Genomic DNA, 13,481 nt, shown 5'->3' with positions numbered 1-13,481 from the left:
TTGCAGCCAGGCAGGCGCTGTGCGCTGCTGAGCCCTACCTGGGAGTCACCCCAGCTCGCCTGCGAGAAGACTCCCGAGGAGGATGAGCTCAGCTAAGGATCCAGACGTCCCAGAGGAGAGAAAAACCAACGCCATCGAGCCCCCCTCCGAATTCCTGACTCAAGCATCACTGGCAACGTGGTGTTTGTACCGGCAGGTTTGGGCCAGCTCTGATATGAAGCAACAGAAAACCAGAACTCAGACACACGTGACCGGTTTTTACAACTTTTATTAAATCCTTACAAAACAGAATACAAAATTCCGGCTTTCGACAGTTGGTGGAAAGGAAAACTTTTGAGCTCGATCAGTTCACCTGGTACAATGGAATTAAAGTGCTTGGATGTTTTTCCCCCACTTTAAAAAATTTTTGAGGTTTTTTTTTTTGTTGTTGTTTTATCTTTTTTGAACATCTTGACATTGATGTACGGCCGTTCTCCCAGTGCCCGGGCCGCTCCAGATCTTCTGCTCATTCACAGTTAACGGTTACCAGTCCTCCAGGCCGCCACGAGACGGGGTGGGGGGAGGGAGGAAGTGACTGTCCCACCTTCAGAAAAACAGAAGCTGCAGCCGCCAAGCTTTCCAGGCACAACAGCCATTGGTGCCTGCAGCATTTGTTCTTTTATACAAAAAGGCAGAAAAATCCCCAGTTGCAAAATGTGGAATCGCTGCTGGGTGATAGGTGATGCGGGGGCAGGAGACCTCCTCCCGCCCCACGGGGGGTCTTTGGAAAGGCCAGTCCGCAGATACAGGCAGGGGACTGGGGAGGGCGCAGCAGCCCCATCGGCCATGAGACTAGAGAGGGAGAGGGGGGCTGGGCAGACGGTGTCTGAGGCCCCCACCCAGAGGCCCCTCCGACATTCAAGTATTCTTCAAGAACAGGGAAGCGAAGTCAACTGATGTTTTCTTTAAAAAACTAAACACGACGACAATCCCCGACCACGGTTTAGAGGCCAGAGGGGCTGCCCTGGCAGACACCTGAGCGCACCCTGGGCTGGGCTGGCAGGAAAGCGACACCCCAGCTGCCACCCCTCCCCACCAGCAGAGCCACATGTGCACATAGAAAAATGGAAACTCGTATTGCATAGTACTTCACCGCCGAGCAGGGGGTGGGGGACCGAGCAGACTCTTCCTCGCCATTTCTGGGTGCCCAAAGAGAGGCTGAGGTCGTGGCAGCAGCGGCCGTTTTCCTGAAGGTGGGCAGACCAAAAACGCTGCCCTCGCGGGTGGGGGAGTCAGCGGACCCTCCGGGTCTGGCCCCAGCCGCGGGGATGGGGAGGGGGCTGACAGTTTCTGTGCCAGACCCACGTGGGGGTGCAGGGCAGGACGTGCCCATGGTCAGACTGAGCCCTGAGAAGGGGCACTCGGGTGCCCCGAGGGGGTGTTGGGTACCCCCAGGTTGGCTGACGGGCACCTGTCCAGCCCCTCCCACCCGCCGTGACGTGGTAGATGCCTGGCTCCTGCTGCTTCAGTCCCTGGTGGGGTGGGGAAGAGGCAGTGGGTGTGTCCCCGACATCAGCTGCAGTTTAAGGTCAAGGTCAGAGGTCGAGTCCCACCATCAGGGACCTGGACAGCTAGACTTGGAAGATGCCCCGATTGTCAACTCTCATGGGGACAGGGCGCTTAGGTGAGGGTCTGGGAGAGCTTGGAGGGTGGGCGGCCCTCTGCCCTGCCTGCCTGCACCCAGGCCCACCCTCTGGGGACAGGGCACGCCCTGTACCCAAGCCACCAGGGTGTCTGGGGTGAGGGATTCAGGAGCTGCTGTTCCTGTGAAACAAGGGGGAGGGAGAGCCATCCCTGAAAATTCTGAGGGCTGGGGAGGCAGACAGGGAGGGGATGTCCCTGGGAGATGGCAAACCGGCTGGGAGCAGGCTCCCGAGTCACCGTGCAGGCGATGGGGGCAAGGAGGTGGCGGTGGGGTGCAGTGACCTTGACAGTCCAGGTGAGCTTGGGGACAGGAAAAACCCAGCCACAGGCACCCTCCACTCTCCACCCCATCAAAAGGAAAAAAACAAAAGAAACGGGGAGGGGGAAACAGGAAAAAAACCCCAAAGCAAAAACCTTCTATAAAAAACAGCCCCTCCACTGAGCTTAACGCTGGGGAATGCAGCCAGAGGAGGGAGCGGCCTGCGGGTCGCGGGCTCGCGATAGCTTAAAAAAAGTTTAGATCTGGGGGGCACCTATGTACAGAGGGAAGGCAGGAGGGCGTCAGGCGCGGTCTCCCACGAGGACCACGGGGGCCGTGGACAGGCTGGCTCTCTGCCGCCGCTGGGCCAGCTTGGACTCAGAGGGCGGGGACAGCTGCAGGCAGCGTGAGGTAGCTCGGACGAGGACGGGCTGGCCCTGCCCCACGGCCTCCTCCTCCGCCAAGTCCTCTTCGCGCTGGGCCAGCTGCCGGTTCATGGCGATGGCCTCGGCCGCAAAGGACGTGAGGTCTTTGGCACAGCTGTTCCTTGGGGGGGGGCGGGGGGGGGCAGAACAGGGGACAGTCACTGAGGTTGCACCCCTTCCCACTTCGCTGGGGGACCCTTGGGGTCTGCGTAGTGCCCTTTCTGGACACCAGAACCCCAAGGGCGGCTCTAGCAAGTCATCGGTATGAGGACATCCAAGGCTTGAGTTGGGTGTCTTTTCCCCACCTGAAGAGGTTTTTTGCATTTTTGAAACATTTGAACATTTAACCCATTCCCCCCACTGGCTTGGGTGGCCCAAGACCCCCCGCGGGCCTCACCTTTGCAGGACCATGGGCGTGGGCAGGGTGTTCTCTGGGGCGCACTGCAACAAGACAGGAGGGGGTAGCTAGAGCAGGCCTGGCTGGCCCTGAGGATGTCCTGCCGGCTCTGGTGGCACCAGGGGAGACCCCAAGCACACCCCCATTGCCAGGACCCGCCTGGAGACAGGGGCGCGACTGGTGCCCATGAGCCGAGGCTGTACGTGCACCTGCCTAGGGACCCTGAGCCAGTCGGGGGGCAGGACGGTGTGCGGCCCCAGGCTCCAAAGCCACACCCCTCCTGGAGGTTTTCAGCCCAAGCCCACCCCCAGCACACAGGTCTCCGGAGGCTCCAGAAGGGCTTGGAGCCCTCCCTTGCTGTGGAAAATAGAGTGACCCAGGCTTCTATTTTTAGTAAAGCCTGCTGCCCTGGTGGCCTCACTCCCCTGGGGTGGCAGCTTGGCTCAGATGACCCCTGGCCAGGAGCAATGCAGGGGGTGGCGGAGGGGCAGAGCCCTGGGCTGACACTGGCAGTCTCAGGCATGAGGCCTCTGCGCCTCCACTCAGGGGCCCAGGGCCAGGCGGGCCAGGAGGATCCTCTGAGCCACTACTCCTGCCAGTCCCCACGTGGCCACAGCCATTCTATGGGAGTGCCAGGGGGGATTTCAGTAGCGCCCCCGGATCCCATCTCATCTCCAGGTCTCCACATTGCACCCTTGGGGTGTTTCATATGCATGCTCAGAGCCCTGTGCCCTCCCCAGCCCCGGCATCCGCGCTCACCCCCTGCACCCAGGGGTGCTGCAGGACTTGGGCGGCGCTCAGCCGCTGCTTGGCGTCCCGCACAAGCAGCTTGGAGATGAGGTCTTTGGCAGCGAGGGAGATGTGGGCCCAGTCCTTGTCAGGGAACTCGTACTTGCCCTCCTGAATGCTCTCGAACAGCATGCTCTGCGGGACACAGCGGGGCAGGGGGGTCAGCTACAGCTGGCAAGGTTGGCCAAGCCCCTGCCACCCAGACAGCAAACTGGACTGATGGTACCCCAGGATGGGCAGACGGCTGCAGGGCCCAGGGTCCTGAGATCCGTGGGCAGTGCTGGGGCCTGTGGGGGGTGTCACATGAAGGGGAGGGGACATAGGTCCAGAGGTGGCTAGGAGGCTGGGCCGGCAGGGTGGTTAAGTGGCGCTCAATTTACAAAGGTGGTGCCAGGGAGCACCAGGCAGGGATTGCTGAACCATGAGCCCTGCGCAGGAGGCCCAGACCCAATCACCCCAGCCACAGACCTCACCCGCTTCTTTGCTCCCGGACCCCTGTGTCCCTGTCTGACTCCCTTGGGCGGGGAAACCCAAAAGCCTTCAAAACCCTGGAGAATGGGTGGTCACTGCCCCGTGGATGTTGTCAGTGCTTGGTGTTGGGGGGGCAGGTCCCCAAGGGATGAGGATGGGTGCACTAGGCAGGTCCCCAAGAGAGGAGAGATGTATGGGGCAGGTCCCCAGAAGCAGGAAGGAGGGGTGCACAGGGCAGGTCCCCAGGGGTACATGGGGTGGTGGGGGCCAAGTCCTGGGCGTGGGCAGAGGAGCTGAGGGGGCAGGTCCTGGGCGTGGGGACGCAGGGTAACAGGGGCGTACGGGGAGGAAGGGCCCTCGAGGGCACACGGCGGGGGGGGGGGGGGGGCGGTCCCCGGGGGCGCACCTGGCAGGCAGGGCAGGCCTCCCCGCGGTCCCAGCCGCAGTCACTGCCACAGTGGCCCACGAAGGGCGGATAGCCGCTAAGCAGGATGTACAGGATGACGCCCAGGCTCCACAGGTCGCAGCGCTTGTCGTAGATGCTGGCCTCCTCGCTGAAGGCTTCCACCACCTCAGGGGCCATGTATTCGGCGGAGCCGCACTGCCGGGGCGGCGCGTCACGTGAGCGCCGGGACCGGCAACTGTGGCCACCGAAGCCCGCCCGCTCGGCCCCGCCACAAGCAGCTCGGCCCAGCCAATCAGCGGCTGCCCGGAGCCTGCCCCGCCCAATCAGCAGGTTCTGGGAGTCTCCTGCTGCGTCTGGCCAATCAGCGACAGGTGTTGGACCCCATCCCACTCACCCAGCCAATCAGCGGCTGTTGCTAGGCGGAAGCGGAGATCCGCGGCCTGAGCCACCAGGCCAGCCAAGCGGACGAGGTTACGCAACCGCAGAGGCGGCCATCTGTCCGGGCCCTGCACCCCCTGCCCTGCCCTGCCCTGCCCCGCACCCCTCCGGGCGCCTCGGCTGCGCAGGCTCACCGGGGTGAGCAGCTCCGGGGTAGAGATGGGGGAGCAGTCTCCATTGAGCTTGATGCCACTGCCCAGGTCGAAGTCACAGATCTTCACAGGGGACACCTGGGCGGGGTGGGGGCATGAGCGCTGGGGTGCCCCACCTGGCCGGGGTGCCTCACCTGGCCGGGGTTCTGCACCTGGCCGGGGTTCTGCACTTGGCCTGGGTTCTGCACCTGGCCGGGGTGCCTCACCTGGTTGGGGTGCTCGCAGAGGATGTTTTCTGGCTTCAGATCCCTGTGGGCAATGCCTGGAAGGAAGCCACACAAGGGCATTGGGGTAGGGCATCTCCCAGGAGTCCTGGGCAGGTGGACCCGGCCTGCGCTGAGGACTCACCTTTGTTGTGCAGGAAGTCCAGGGCGCTGGCCACGTCCTGCACCACCACACTGGCCTCCAGCTCGTTAAAGTGCCGCCGCTTGTGGATGTGACTCAGGATGGAACCTGCGGTGGGGCCCAGGCAGAGGGAGAATAGGCGGGGTCACTTCCCAAGGTCCTGGGCCCAAGCACTGCACCCACACCAGCTCCCTTGGGCCCAGAGTCCTGGACCCTGTGCCACAGGTGCACAGGATGCTCAGACCCCACAGATCCCCTCCCATGTGCAGGACCCTCTGAAAGGTCATTCCTGCTGGCTCTAAGCCCCTATCCCATAAGGGGGGTTGAAAATATCTCCCAGCTCCTGCCCTCCCCACAACCAGGAGCTGCCACGTACCACCCCGCATCTTCTCAAACACCAGGTAGAAGCGGTCCTCCTCCTCGAAGAACTCAATCAGCTCTAGGACGTTCCTGGGGGAGGGGTTAGGAGAGGAGCTGAGGCTCCCTGAGGCCCCTGGGCACCCAATACCCAGCCTAGGAGGAGCCCTTGCTCTCTGTGCCCACCTGCCCACCTGCGGCTTCAGCCACACTGCCACTGGGTCCACCCACATACCCAGCCTGGCAAACAGTGGGTGCTCAATAAATGCTTGCTAGGGGTGATGTGGCACTTAGGCTCATTCATCTACTGAAAGATGGCTCTGGGCCTGGTGCTGTGGCAAGAGCAGGTCACTTTACCTGTGTCCCTGGCACTGATACAGCATCTCCACCTCCCGGAAAACCCTGCTCCGAATGTGGCCCGGTTGCTTCTCAATGATCTGCAACAGAGAAGGGACATGTGCCTGGGTCAGCCAGATCTGCCATAGCTGGAAAGAGACAGGCAAGGCCCCACGACACTTTTGTGCCACGTCTGAAATTCCATTAGAGCTCTGGAAAGCAGGGCTCTCCTGAATTTGCCAGAAGTCAAAACTTAGGAGTCAGCAGGGGGCTTAGCGAAGTGGACCAGAAAAGAAAAGCTGATAGAAGACAAGCCAGCTGGGGCAGCCCTGCACCCCTACCCTGATGGGCCTCAGGGGCGTATTGGGGACCGGGGGCCTCTGAAAAATACCCCCACATACCGTGTCAGGGTCCCTTGGACTGGTGGTCACCCCTCTCTGACCAAGAGACCAGCCAGCTATACTTCTTGGCTCCCATAGGACCCGTGGAATAAGGGAAGCTTCCAGGTACCTAGCTGCCAGCCAGGCTGGTCCCCACGCGCCATGTGGCCACAGCACCAAATTCTGCATCCCTGGCTCCACCCCAACCTGGGCAGGTGCCTCCCCGGGGCCCATCAGCCTGCGTCTGTTTCAGGGCAGCCCTGAGTGTCCACCCCAGAGAGGGGGCCCAGAGCCCAGGAAGCCGGCCCGAGCCCCACCCCACTGCCCTCTGGCACCTAGTACCTTCTAAGGACCAGAGGGTTCTGCCCCCATCACATGCCCCCCAGCCACTTTCGCTGGCAGAGATGGGGTCAGAAGGTGGGGCCAGCTCTCCCTAGCACCTGCCGGGCACCTCTTCCCACGCTGGACACCCTGGCCCCCCTCTCACTGGGCAGGTGGGTGGAGGGTGACCACGTGTGCCCAGGGGAGGTCTGGTGGGGGACAGAGGATGTGTTTTTCCATACTTGAGCCCCCTGGCTACCGCCTACACACTGTTGCTCATGTCTTAGTGACAGACACACCTGCCTTAGCGAGGGGCAACAGAACCACCTGATTCCAACGTCTCTTGAGACACCTCCACCACCCAGGCTGACCTCACCCTGTCCCTTGGGAAGCCGGCTAGGATGGCCAAGTCCCTCCTGGCAGGGGAGCGGCCTACTCTGAGGTCCCAGCTGGGGGTCTGCACACCGCCGCAGCCTCCTCCAGCTACAAGCCCCCGAGCTCCCCACCTGCAGGCCCAGGCCACATTCCTCAAACCCACAGGCATAGCAATCTGGCTGCTCTACCCTGGGGCCCACCTGGTTTTTGTCTCCTCCACCCAGGACACCTCTGCCCTTGGCTGGGCCACCTCCTCCCAGACTTCAGTGGTCTTCAACACACTCCCGCCAGGAAGGCCCCCAGATCCCAGCACTGACCACACCGGGTCATGGTGTCAAGGTGACCAAGGAGGCAGCCCCAAGACGGCAGTCAGGAGCCCCAGTGAGGCCACGTAGTGCAACTCAGGCTACCTTACTCCTCTGAGCCTCAGTTTCCCCGTCTGTCAAACGAGGACAGGAAGCCAGGGCCATTGGGAGGACCATGCTCAGAAGGACGCCCGCTGTGCAAAAGTGCTCCATGAGTGTCCAAGTCTCCGGCACCTTCGCCCTGCCCCACCTGTGAGCTCCCAGGGAGCCGGGACCACAACTGTATCTGTCACCACCTGTGGCAGCCATGGCCCCAGCGCCTGGCCAACAGCCTCCCTTGACTTGCAAAAGCGAGGCTCCCTCCTCCCTCCACAGTGGGCTGAGCATTCCCGTTCCTCTCTCCTCTAACACAGTCACTGGTGTGGCCTGGCTTCCCACCAGCCCTGCCTACCAGGGAGCACCTGGCCTCCTCCCTGGGCAGCTGGCCCTCCAGTGACCCCAGCCAGCCCGGGAGCCGGATATGGGATCACGAGGGAAGCCTGGAAGGTTTCTTGGAACACAAGACCCAACTGCATGCCCTGCAAGGTCACAAGGCCAGTGCCAGGGTCTCAGCAGAGTCCTGCTCCCAGACCGCTGGCTGCGTGGGACTGGGGGCCACACGGGAAGCTCCCAGGCGCCTGCACTGGGCTTCCCCAAATGCAGAGCCCCCTGCGACACCCCCTGGGAGGGTTCTGAGGCGGGGCACCTGCCCAAGGGACCCAGCAGGCAACCTCAGACCAAATTCCCCAGCTCTGGGCAGCTACTCTGGCACCAGGTCTTCGGCCACCAGGACACAGGGTGGGCAGGGGGCCGCCCTCACTGCCACTCCTGTCTGGACTCGGGGGCTTAGCAGAGGCTGACCTGATTTCCCAAAAGTGGCCTGAGTCACCAGGCCTGGGGACCATTTTTAGATACTGGTTTTCCCTGGCTGTCAGTCTGGGAGCTCGAATGCCACCCCCCTCCTCCTGTCACCCCCAGTCGGTGCCAGATCCCGGGGACTGCCGGGAAGGGCCAGGAAGCAGCTCCAACGGCCAGAGCTCACCTTGACAGCGTACTCCTGGTTGGTGATGAGGTTGACACAGGTCTGTACGCGGGCATGGGCACCTTCCCCAAGCACGTCCTCCTGCAGCTGGTAGACATCTGTGGAGCGGCGGGGTTGGGGTGAGGGAATCCGCAGCTGGCCCTGCCTCCCCACCGCCCCACACCCGCCACCCTCTCACCTTCGAACCTGCCCGAGAAGCTGTCGGTGGCTCGGCTGCGCTTCTTCTTCTTGCTCCTCTTCTTGGCATCCGGGATGTCAATGGGCTGGCTGGCGGGCATGTCTGCGTGGAGGGACACCCGCCAGGGTTCAGAAGGGAGCCCTGCCCTGCCAGCACCCCCTGCCACAGGGGAGTCGGCTGCCACGTGCCCCCACCTCTCGGGCCTCTCACCAGGGCGGGCCGCGTGCTGCAGGCTGAAGTCAGGGTCCTCAGGGTCCCCGTGGTGGGCCTGGTCTAGGGAGAAGGCCAGCTCGAAAGGGTTCTGCCCCTGCAGGACAGGACAGGAGAACACTCAGGCCCCGTCCTGCTCAGCATGGCCCCAGCACGGAGAACGGTCCTGGCTGAACGTCCACAGGCCAAGGCTGAGAACCCCCCAGTTAGTTATCCGGAAACAAATTCAGTCTGACCCTGCTCACACTGGACACCAGATAAACTCCCGATGGGACAGATGGACAGACCAGGCGACCTCCAGCTCCTGGGACTCCCCGCCTCTCTCCCTCCCAACTCAGTGTGGATTTAAACCTGTGCAGCCTCCTAGGACCTCAGTAGGGCAGGGGATCACGGGACACAGAGTCTCCTGGGTGTCAGTGGAATCCCCTAATCCAGTGGTTCTCAGCTAGGGGAGATTCCAACCCCCCAGGGGACCTGGGGCAATGCTGGGTACATTTACGGTTGTCATAATTGGGGCTACTCCTGGCAGAGTGGGTGGGGGCAGGACGCTGCTCAGCACCTGCAGCGCCCAGGACGGCCCCTCCCCAGGGAATGACCCGGCCCCAAATACCAACAGTGTCGAAATGGGGAAACCTCATTCTCCCCCTGAAGGAACCTGACCCTCTGCCTCCAGCCCAGGTCCCTGGGCGCCCCAGGGAGAGGGTGCAGTGTGGGGCAGGGACAGATGCAGGCAGACAGCTGCCTGGGGGCCCTGCCTCTGATGCCAGGGCTGAGTCACTGCAGGGCCCAAGCCACATCTCATGCCTCAGTTTGCTCGTGTGCAGAATGGGGGCCGCCTGGCTGACCTCTGGGGATCAAAGGCAGTGGGGCGGCACAGGGAGGTGACTCACCGGGCAGGGCTCCCAGCCTGGCAGCCGGACCTGCTTTCCCACGGCCTGCTGGGCTGTCTCAGGCCCGCTTGGCCCTGCCTGGGCCTCAGTTTCCCCCCTCCTTCCCTACCTTGCCTGGGGAGGGGGTGGGGGCTGAATCCAGTCCCTGTTGCCCCGCCTGCCGCCTGCCCTGAACAGTCTCAGGCCCACCTGTGCTGGGCCCTGAAGCTGCATGAACACCTCCCCACCCCCAGCTCTGTGTATCCAAACCCTCTGTATCCTCTGAGGACCACAGCCCCCTGCTGAAGTGACCGACTTGGAGCTTGTGGCACCGCACCTGCTGGTGGCCAGGGTCCAGCTGGGTCCCTGCCTGGCCCCCGGAGGCTCATGGGAGAGGGCCGTGCCCAGGCCACAGCCTGCGTGGTCCCATTTCAGTGCCAGACACCCCTGGAGGGAGCCCCCTCGCACGCTCTGGTACCCAGCTAAGCCCACCCCTCTCAGGGAGGGGCTGTGGCAGGCAGGATCTGCATTCGGGCCTTTCGCAATCAACAGCCTGGAGCTTGGGCGAGAGACGACAGGAGAGTATGACACCCTCATCTGCGGTGGGAGGATGCTGGAGGTCCGACAGACCTTTTCCTAGCCCCAGACACATGATGGCTGAAAAAACAGTTTCTGCAGAGCGGGTGTCATCCAGTCGGGGATGGAGGGTCCCTGGCGGGAAGGGGCGGGGCCTGGTTCCTGGGCGGCTGAGCTCTATGCTCTAAGGCAGTGTCCCCAGCCAGGGAGGCCTTGGCAGGCAGGGGGACTGCAGATGCGGTGGCAGGTCCTAGTCCCAGCGAGGATGCTGGGTGGCCTGGGCTGAGTAGCTGCCCCTCTCTGAGCTCCTAGACAAGTGGGGCGGGGCTCTGACAGGAGGATCATCTGGCAGAAAAGCAATACCAGGAAAGCCCAGTGCAGAGGGGCCAGGCCAGACACTTCGGCTGACACGGAGGGGCAGGTGGTGGCCAGATAGTGGGAGGGTCTGAGAACCAGGCTGCAGTCCCTGCCTCCCGCCCACCCTGCCCTGGGCAGATAGTTCCTAGGAGGCCTGGCAGGGGAGAGGAACGGGGGTACTCCAGCTGCCCTACAGGGCACCAGGCACACCCAGCTCCGATAAGGTCCCCCATCCAGAGGACCTGGTGGCCACCCTGGGGCCACCACAAAAGCAGCATGACTAGAGTCAAAAGCCAGGCACAGCTCTCACTTCCTCTCTAACCTTGACCTAGTGACCACCTTAGGCCTGTCAGGGGCACAGGAGGCAGGTGCCTGCAACCTGTGGGCCCTCAAGAAGGTGAAAGGACTCGGGGCTGCAGGGGCCAGTTTGAGCCTGGCTTGATCTGGTCACCGTCCCTACAAGCCCATCACGGCCTCCCAATTAGAAAAGCAGAGACAGATAGGCAGGCCAGAGCGACCATGGGGAAGGGACAGATCTGCTGTCACCAGGCGCTGCGTACTGTCACTCCTGTGTCCTCGAGCAGAAGGGCCCCAGGCAGACGCCCACTGTCTGGGAACCTCCACCTTCCCAGCGTGCCTGCACACGTCCTCCCCACTGCGTTGTGGCTGACAGGGGCAGGGAGGGCATCTCAGGAGAGGTGGCCCCATCCAAAGGGAGCTGGTGGATGTCCTGGGAGGGGATTCCTAATGTGATCAGACCCTGGCCACCTGGAAGGACCCCTTCTAACCACCCCCCACCTGGGTCCCAACTCTGAGTGGGGCTGTCCGGCAGCCATGCAGACAGGCCAGCCCAGTCCCGATCAGTGTGGGCGGTCCCGCCCAGCCCGCCCTGGGTCTGGCTGCAGGATGCGAGTCAGCAGTCCTTGGCAGGAGGCAGCCTGGAACCATCCGGAAAGTTCGAGTTTGCTTTGGCTGCCTTGCTGGCCCCATGTGCTGACCTGGTCTCGGCTCACGCCCAGCCCCAGGAGGGGAAAGCCCACAGTCGGAGATATCTCAGGTCCAGCCCGGTCCCGCCCAGCCCCAGACACTCTGAAGGCGGCCGCTGCCCTGGGGGAAACCGCAGGTGACAGGCATGCCACAGGGCCAGGGGGGTAGGGGAGCTGGCCTGGGACACTGGCTGGACAGGTCTGGGAATTGTTCCGGAGCAGCCTCCATTTGCTCCTCCCACTCTGGTGCGCAGCATGTGTACACACCACACACCACCCACACACACACACAGTCCTGCCTTCCACCGGGCAACAGGTCCCTGCCCAAGGAAGCCGGGGAGGCCATTACATAACCCGGCCTGTGGGGTGGGGCGGCCGGCTGACATCACTGCGTCCCCTGGGCCAGGCCCTGTAGGGCCCTTGCCCAGCACCTGCCCTTCCCACCCCTCCAGATTTGCTCAGCTGAGACCAGGGCTTACCAGCCGCTACCGCCAGGCTGCTGCAAACTTCCCGCTCTGACAGGAAGCAGCACTTGGGCCTGGGTGTCTGGGAGGTGCGGGGCGGAGGGGACATGCAACCCACTCTCTCCTTTCACAGGCCACCTGGGCGAGGGTGGTGAGGAGCACCTGACCAGGCCCAGGAGCCTGGAGCAAGGGCCCCACAAGCCACACCACGGTAGGGACAGGGCTGTTGTGCACTGAACCCTCCCCCCTCAGTGCACAACAACTGGGGCTTGCAGGGGACACCCAGGCCCACCTGGGATACTGGACGAGGGACCCCACAGGCCACACGCAGGGCTTGGGACAGGACTACGGCTTGCAGACTCCTGCCCCACAGAACACAGCGGACGCGGGCTTGCAGGGAACACACAGCCAGGCACCCCCACAGGCACGGTCGGCCCAGCCCCCCCTGGGGTTCCCACGGGCCACAGCTGGGGAGGGGCCTGCGGCCTGCGGACGCCCCGTTGGCGCACCACTGGCTGGGACAGCCCAGGCGCAGGGCGGGGGCCTGCACGAGCCCGGGCCGACCCCCGAGGCGGGCTCCGCGCCCCCCCTCACCGGCCGCTCGGGGGGCCAGCCCGGAGTGCCCCGAACTGATCCGGCCCTCACCTTGAACGAACGGTGGAAGCCCTGAAGTTCGGCTGTTTTCTTCTGCACCATCTTCCGTCCGGGCCCCGCCAGCGGGGGAGGGGACGACGGGCCGGGGGGCGGCCTGGGGGCGGGCGGCCAGGCGGGGGGCGGCCGGGGACGGGCCCCTGCGGGCGGAAGCAGACAAAGGGAGCGCGGTGAGCGGCAGCGGCGGCGGCGGCCGCCGGAGCGCGGCCCGGGCGGGGGCGGCGAAGGTGCCGCGGGGGCGGTTCCCCGCGCCCGGGCCGGGGTCCCCAGTGCCGCCCCGGGCTCGCACTCACCGGGGTCGGGCTCGGGTCGGGGCCGCAGTGCCGCCGCCGCCGCCGCCCGACGTCGCGCAGCCCGGACCCCGCTCCGCGGACCGCGCGGGGAACAGCGCCGCCACCGCCGCCGCCACCGCGGACTCCTCCGCCTGGGCCGCCGCCGCCGAGAGGAGCCGGGCGCGCTGCCGCCGCCTTCGCCTTTATAGGCCCGGCCCGCCCAGGCCCCGCCCCCGACGCAGGCCCCGCTTTGGACACGCCTCCGCACGCCAGGGGCGGAGCGTCGTGGAGCCGGGAAGGCGATCCGGGCGCCGAGTGCGGCTGCGCGCTCTGAGTTGGGGGTGGGGGGGCGTGCCCGCGCCGCCGCTCTCGCGCCTGCGCTGTGCGGCGGTCGGGCT

The 13,481-nt window shown here is 64.2% G+C and overlaps 1 protein-coding gene across 3 annotated transcripts; it reads right to left on the bottom strand.

Annotated features, from left to right (window-relative positions):
• Positions 1-256: 256 nt before the first annotated feature.
• MKNK2 (MAPK interacting serine/threonine kinase 2) lies at positions 257-13,262 on the bottom strand. 3 transcript variants are annotated; one of them, XM_069480917.1, is made up of 14 exons: positions 13,105-13,262; positions 12,806-12,951; positions 8,909-9,005; positions 8,699-8,800; positions 8,521-8,618; positions 6,080-6,159; positions 5,742-5,815; positions 5,369-5,473; positions 5,227-5,282; positions 5,003-5,098; positions 4,431-4,625; positions 3,524-3,688; positions 2,765-2,808; positions 257-583 (listed from the first exon to the last, which is right to left on the bottom strand). In XM_069480917.1, exons 2-14 carry the CDS (start codon positions 12,854-12,856, stop codon positions 523-525), a joined length of 1,224 nt encoding a protein of 407 aa, XP_069337018.1. In that variant the 5' UTR covers positions 12,857-12,951; positions 13,105-13,262; the 3' UTR covers positions 257-522. The 3 variants fall into 3 exon arrangements, with proteins under 3 accessions (XP_069337018.1, XP_069337010.1, XP_069337017.1); XM_069480909.1 differs by lacking the exon at positions 13,105-13,262 and having other exon boundaries at positions 510-2,488; positions 12,806-12,938; XM_069480916.1 differs by lacking the exon at positions 13,105-13,262 and having other exon boundaries at positions 510-2,482; positions 12,806-12,938.
• Between the last annotated feature and the right edge of the window lie 219 nt (positions 13,263-13,481).

Source organism: Eulemur rufifrons, chromosome 2 (assembly GCF_041146395.1).
Source record: "Eulemur rufifrons isolate Redbay chromosome 2, OSU_ERuf_1, whole genome shotgun sequence".
In the NCBI taxonomy this organism is placed as follows: Eukaryota; Metazoa; Chordata; class Mammalia; order Primates; family Lemuridae; genus Eulemur; species Eulemur rufifrons.
Note: the sequence above shows the minus strand (reverse complement) of the source record. Positions and strands in the feature narration are given on the sequence as shown.

Coding starts and splice junctions, on each gene's coding strand:
- MKNK2 (XM_069480909.1), bottom strand. CDS start 12,856: ATGGTGCAGAAGAAAACAGCCGAACTTCAGGGCTTCCACCGTTCGTTC. Junction 9,006..12,805: donor GCTTCCACCGTTCGTTCAAG/GTGAGGGCCGGA, acceptor CCTGTCCTGCAG/GGGCAGAACCCTTTCGAGCT. Junction 8,619..8,698: donor CTTCTCGGGCAGGTTCGAAG/GTGAGAGGGTGG, acceptor GCCGCTCCACAG/ATGTCTACCAGCTGCAGGAG.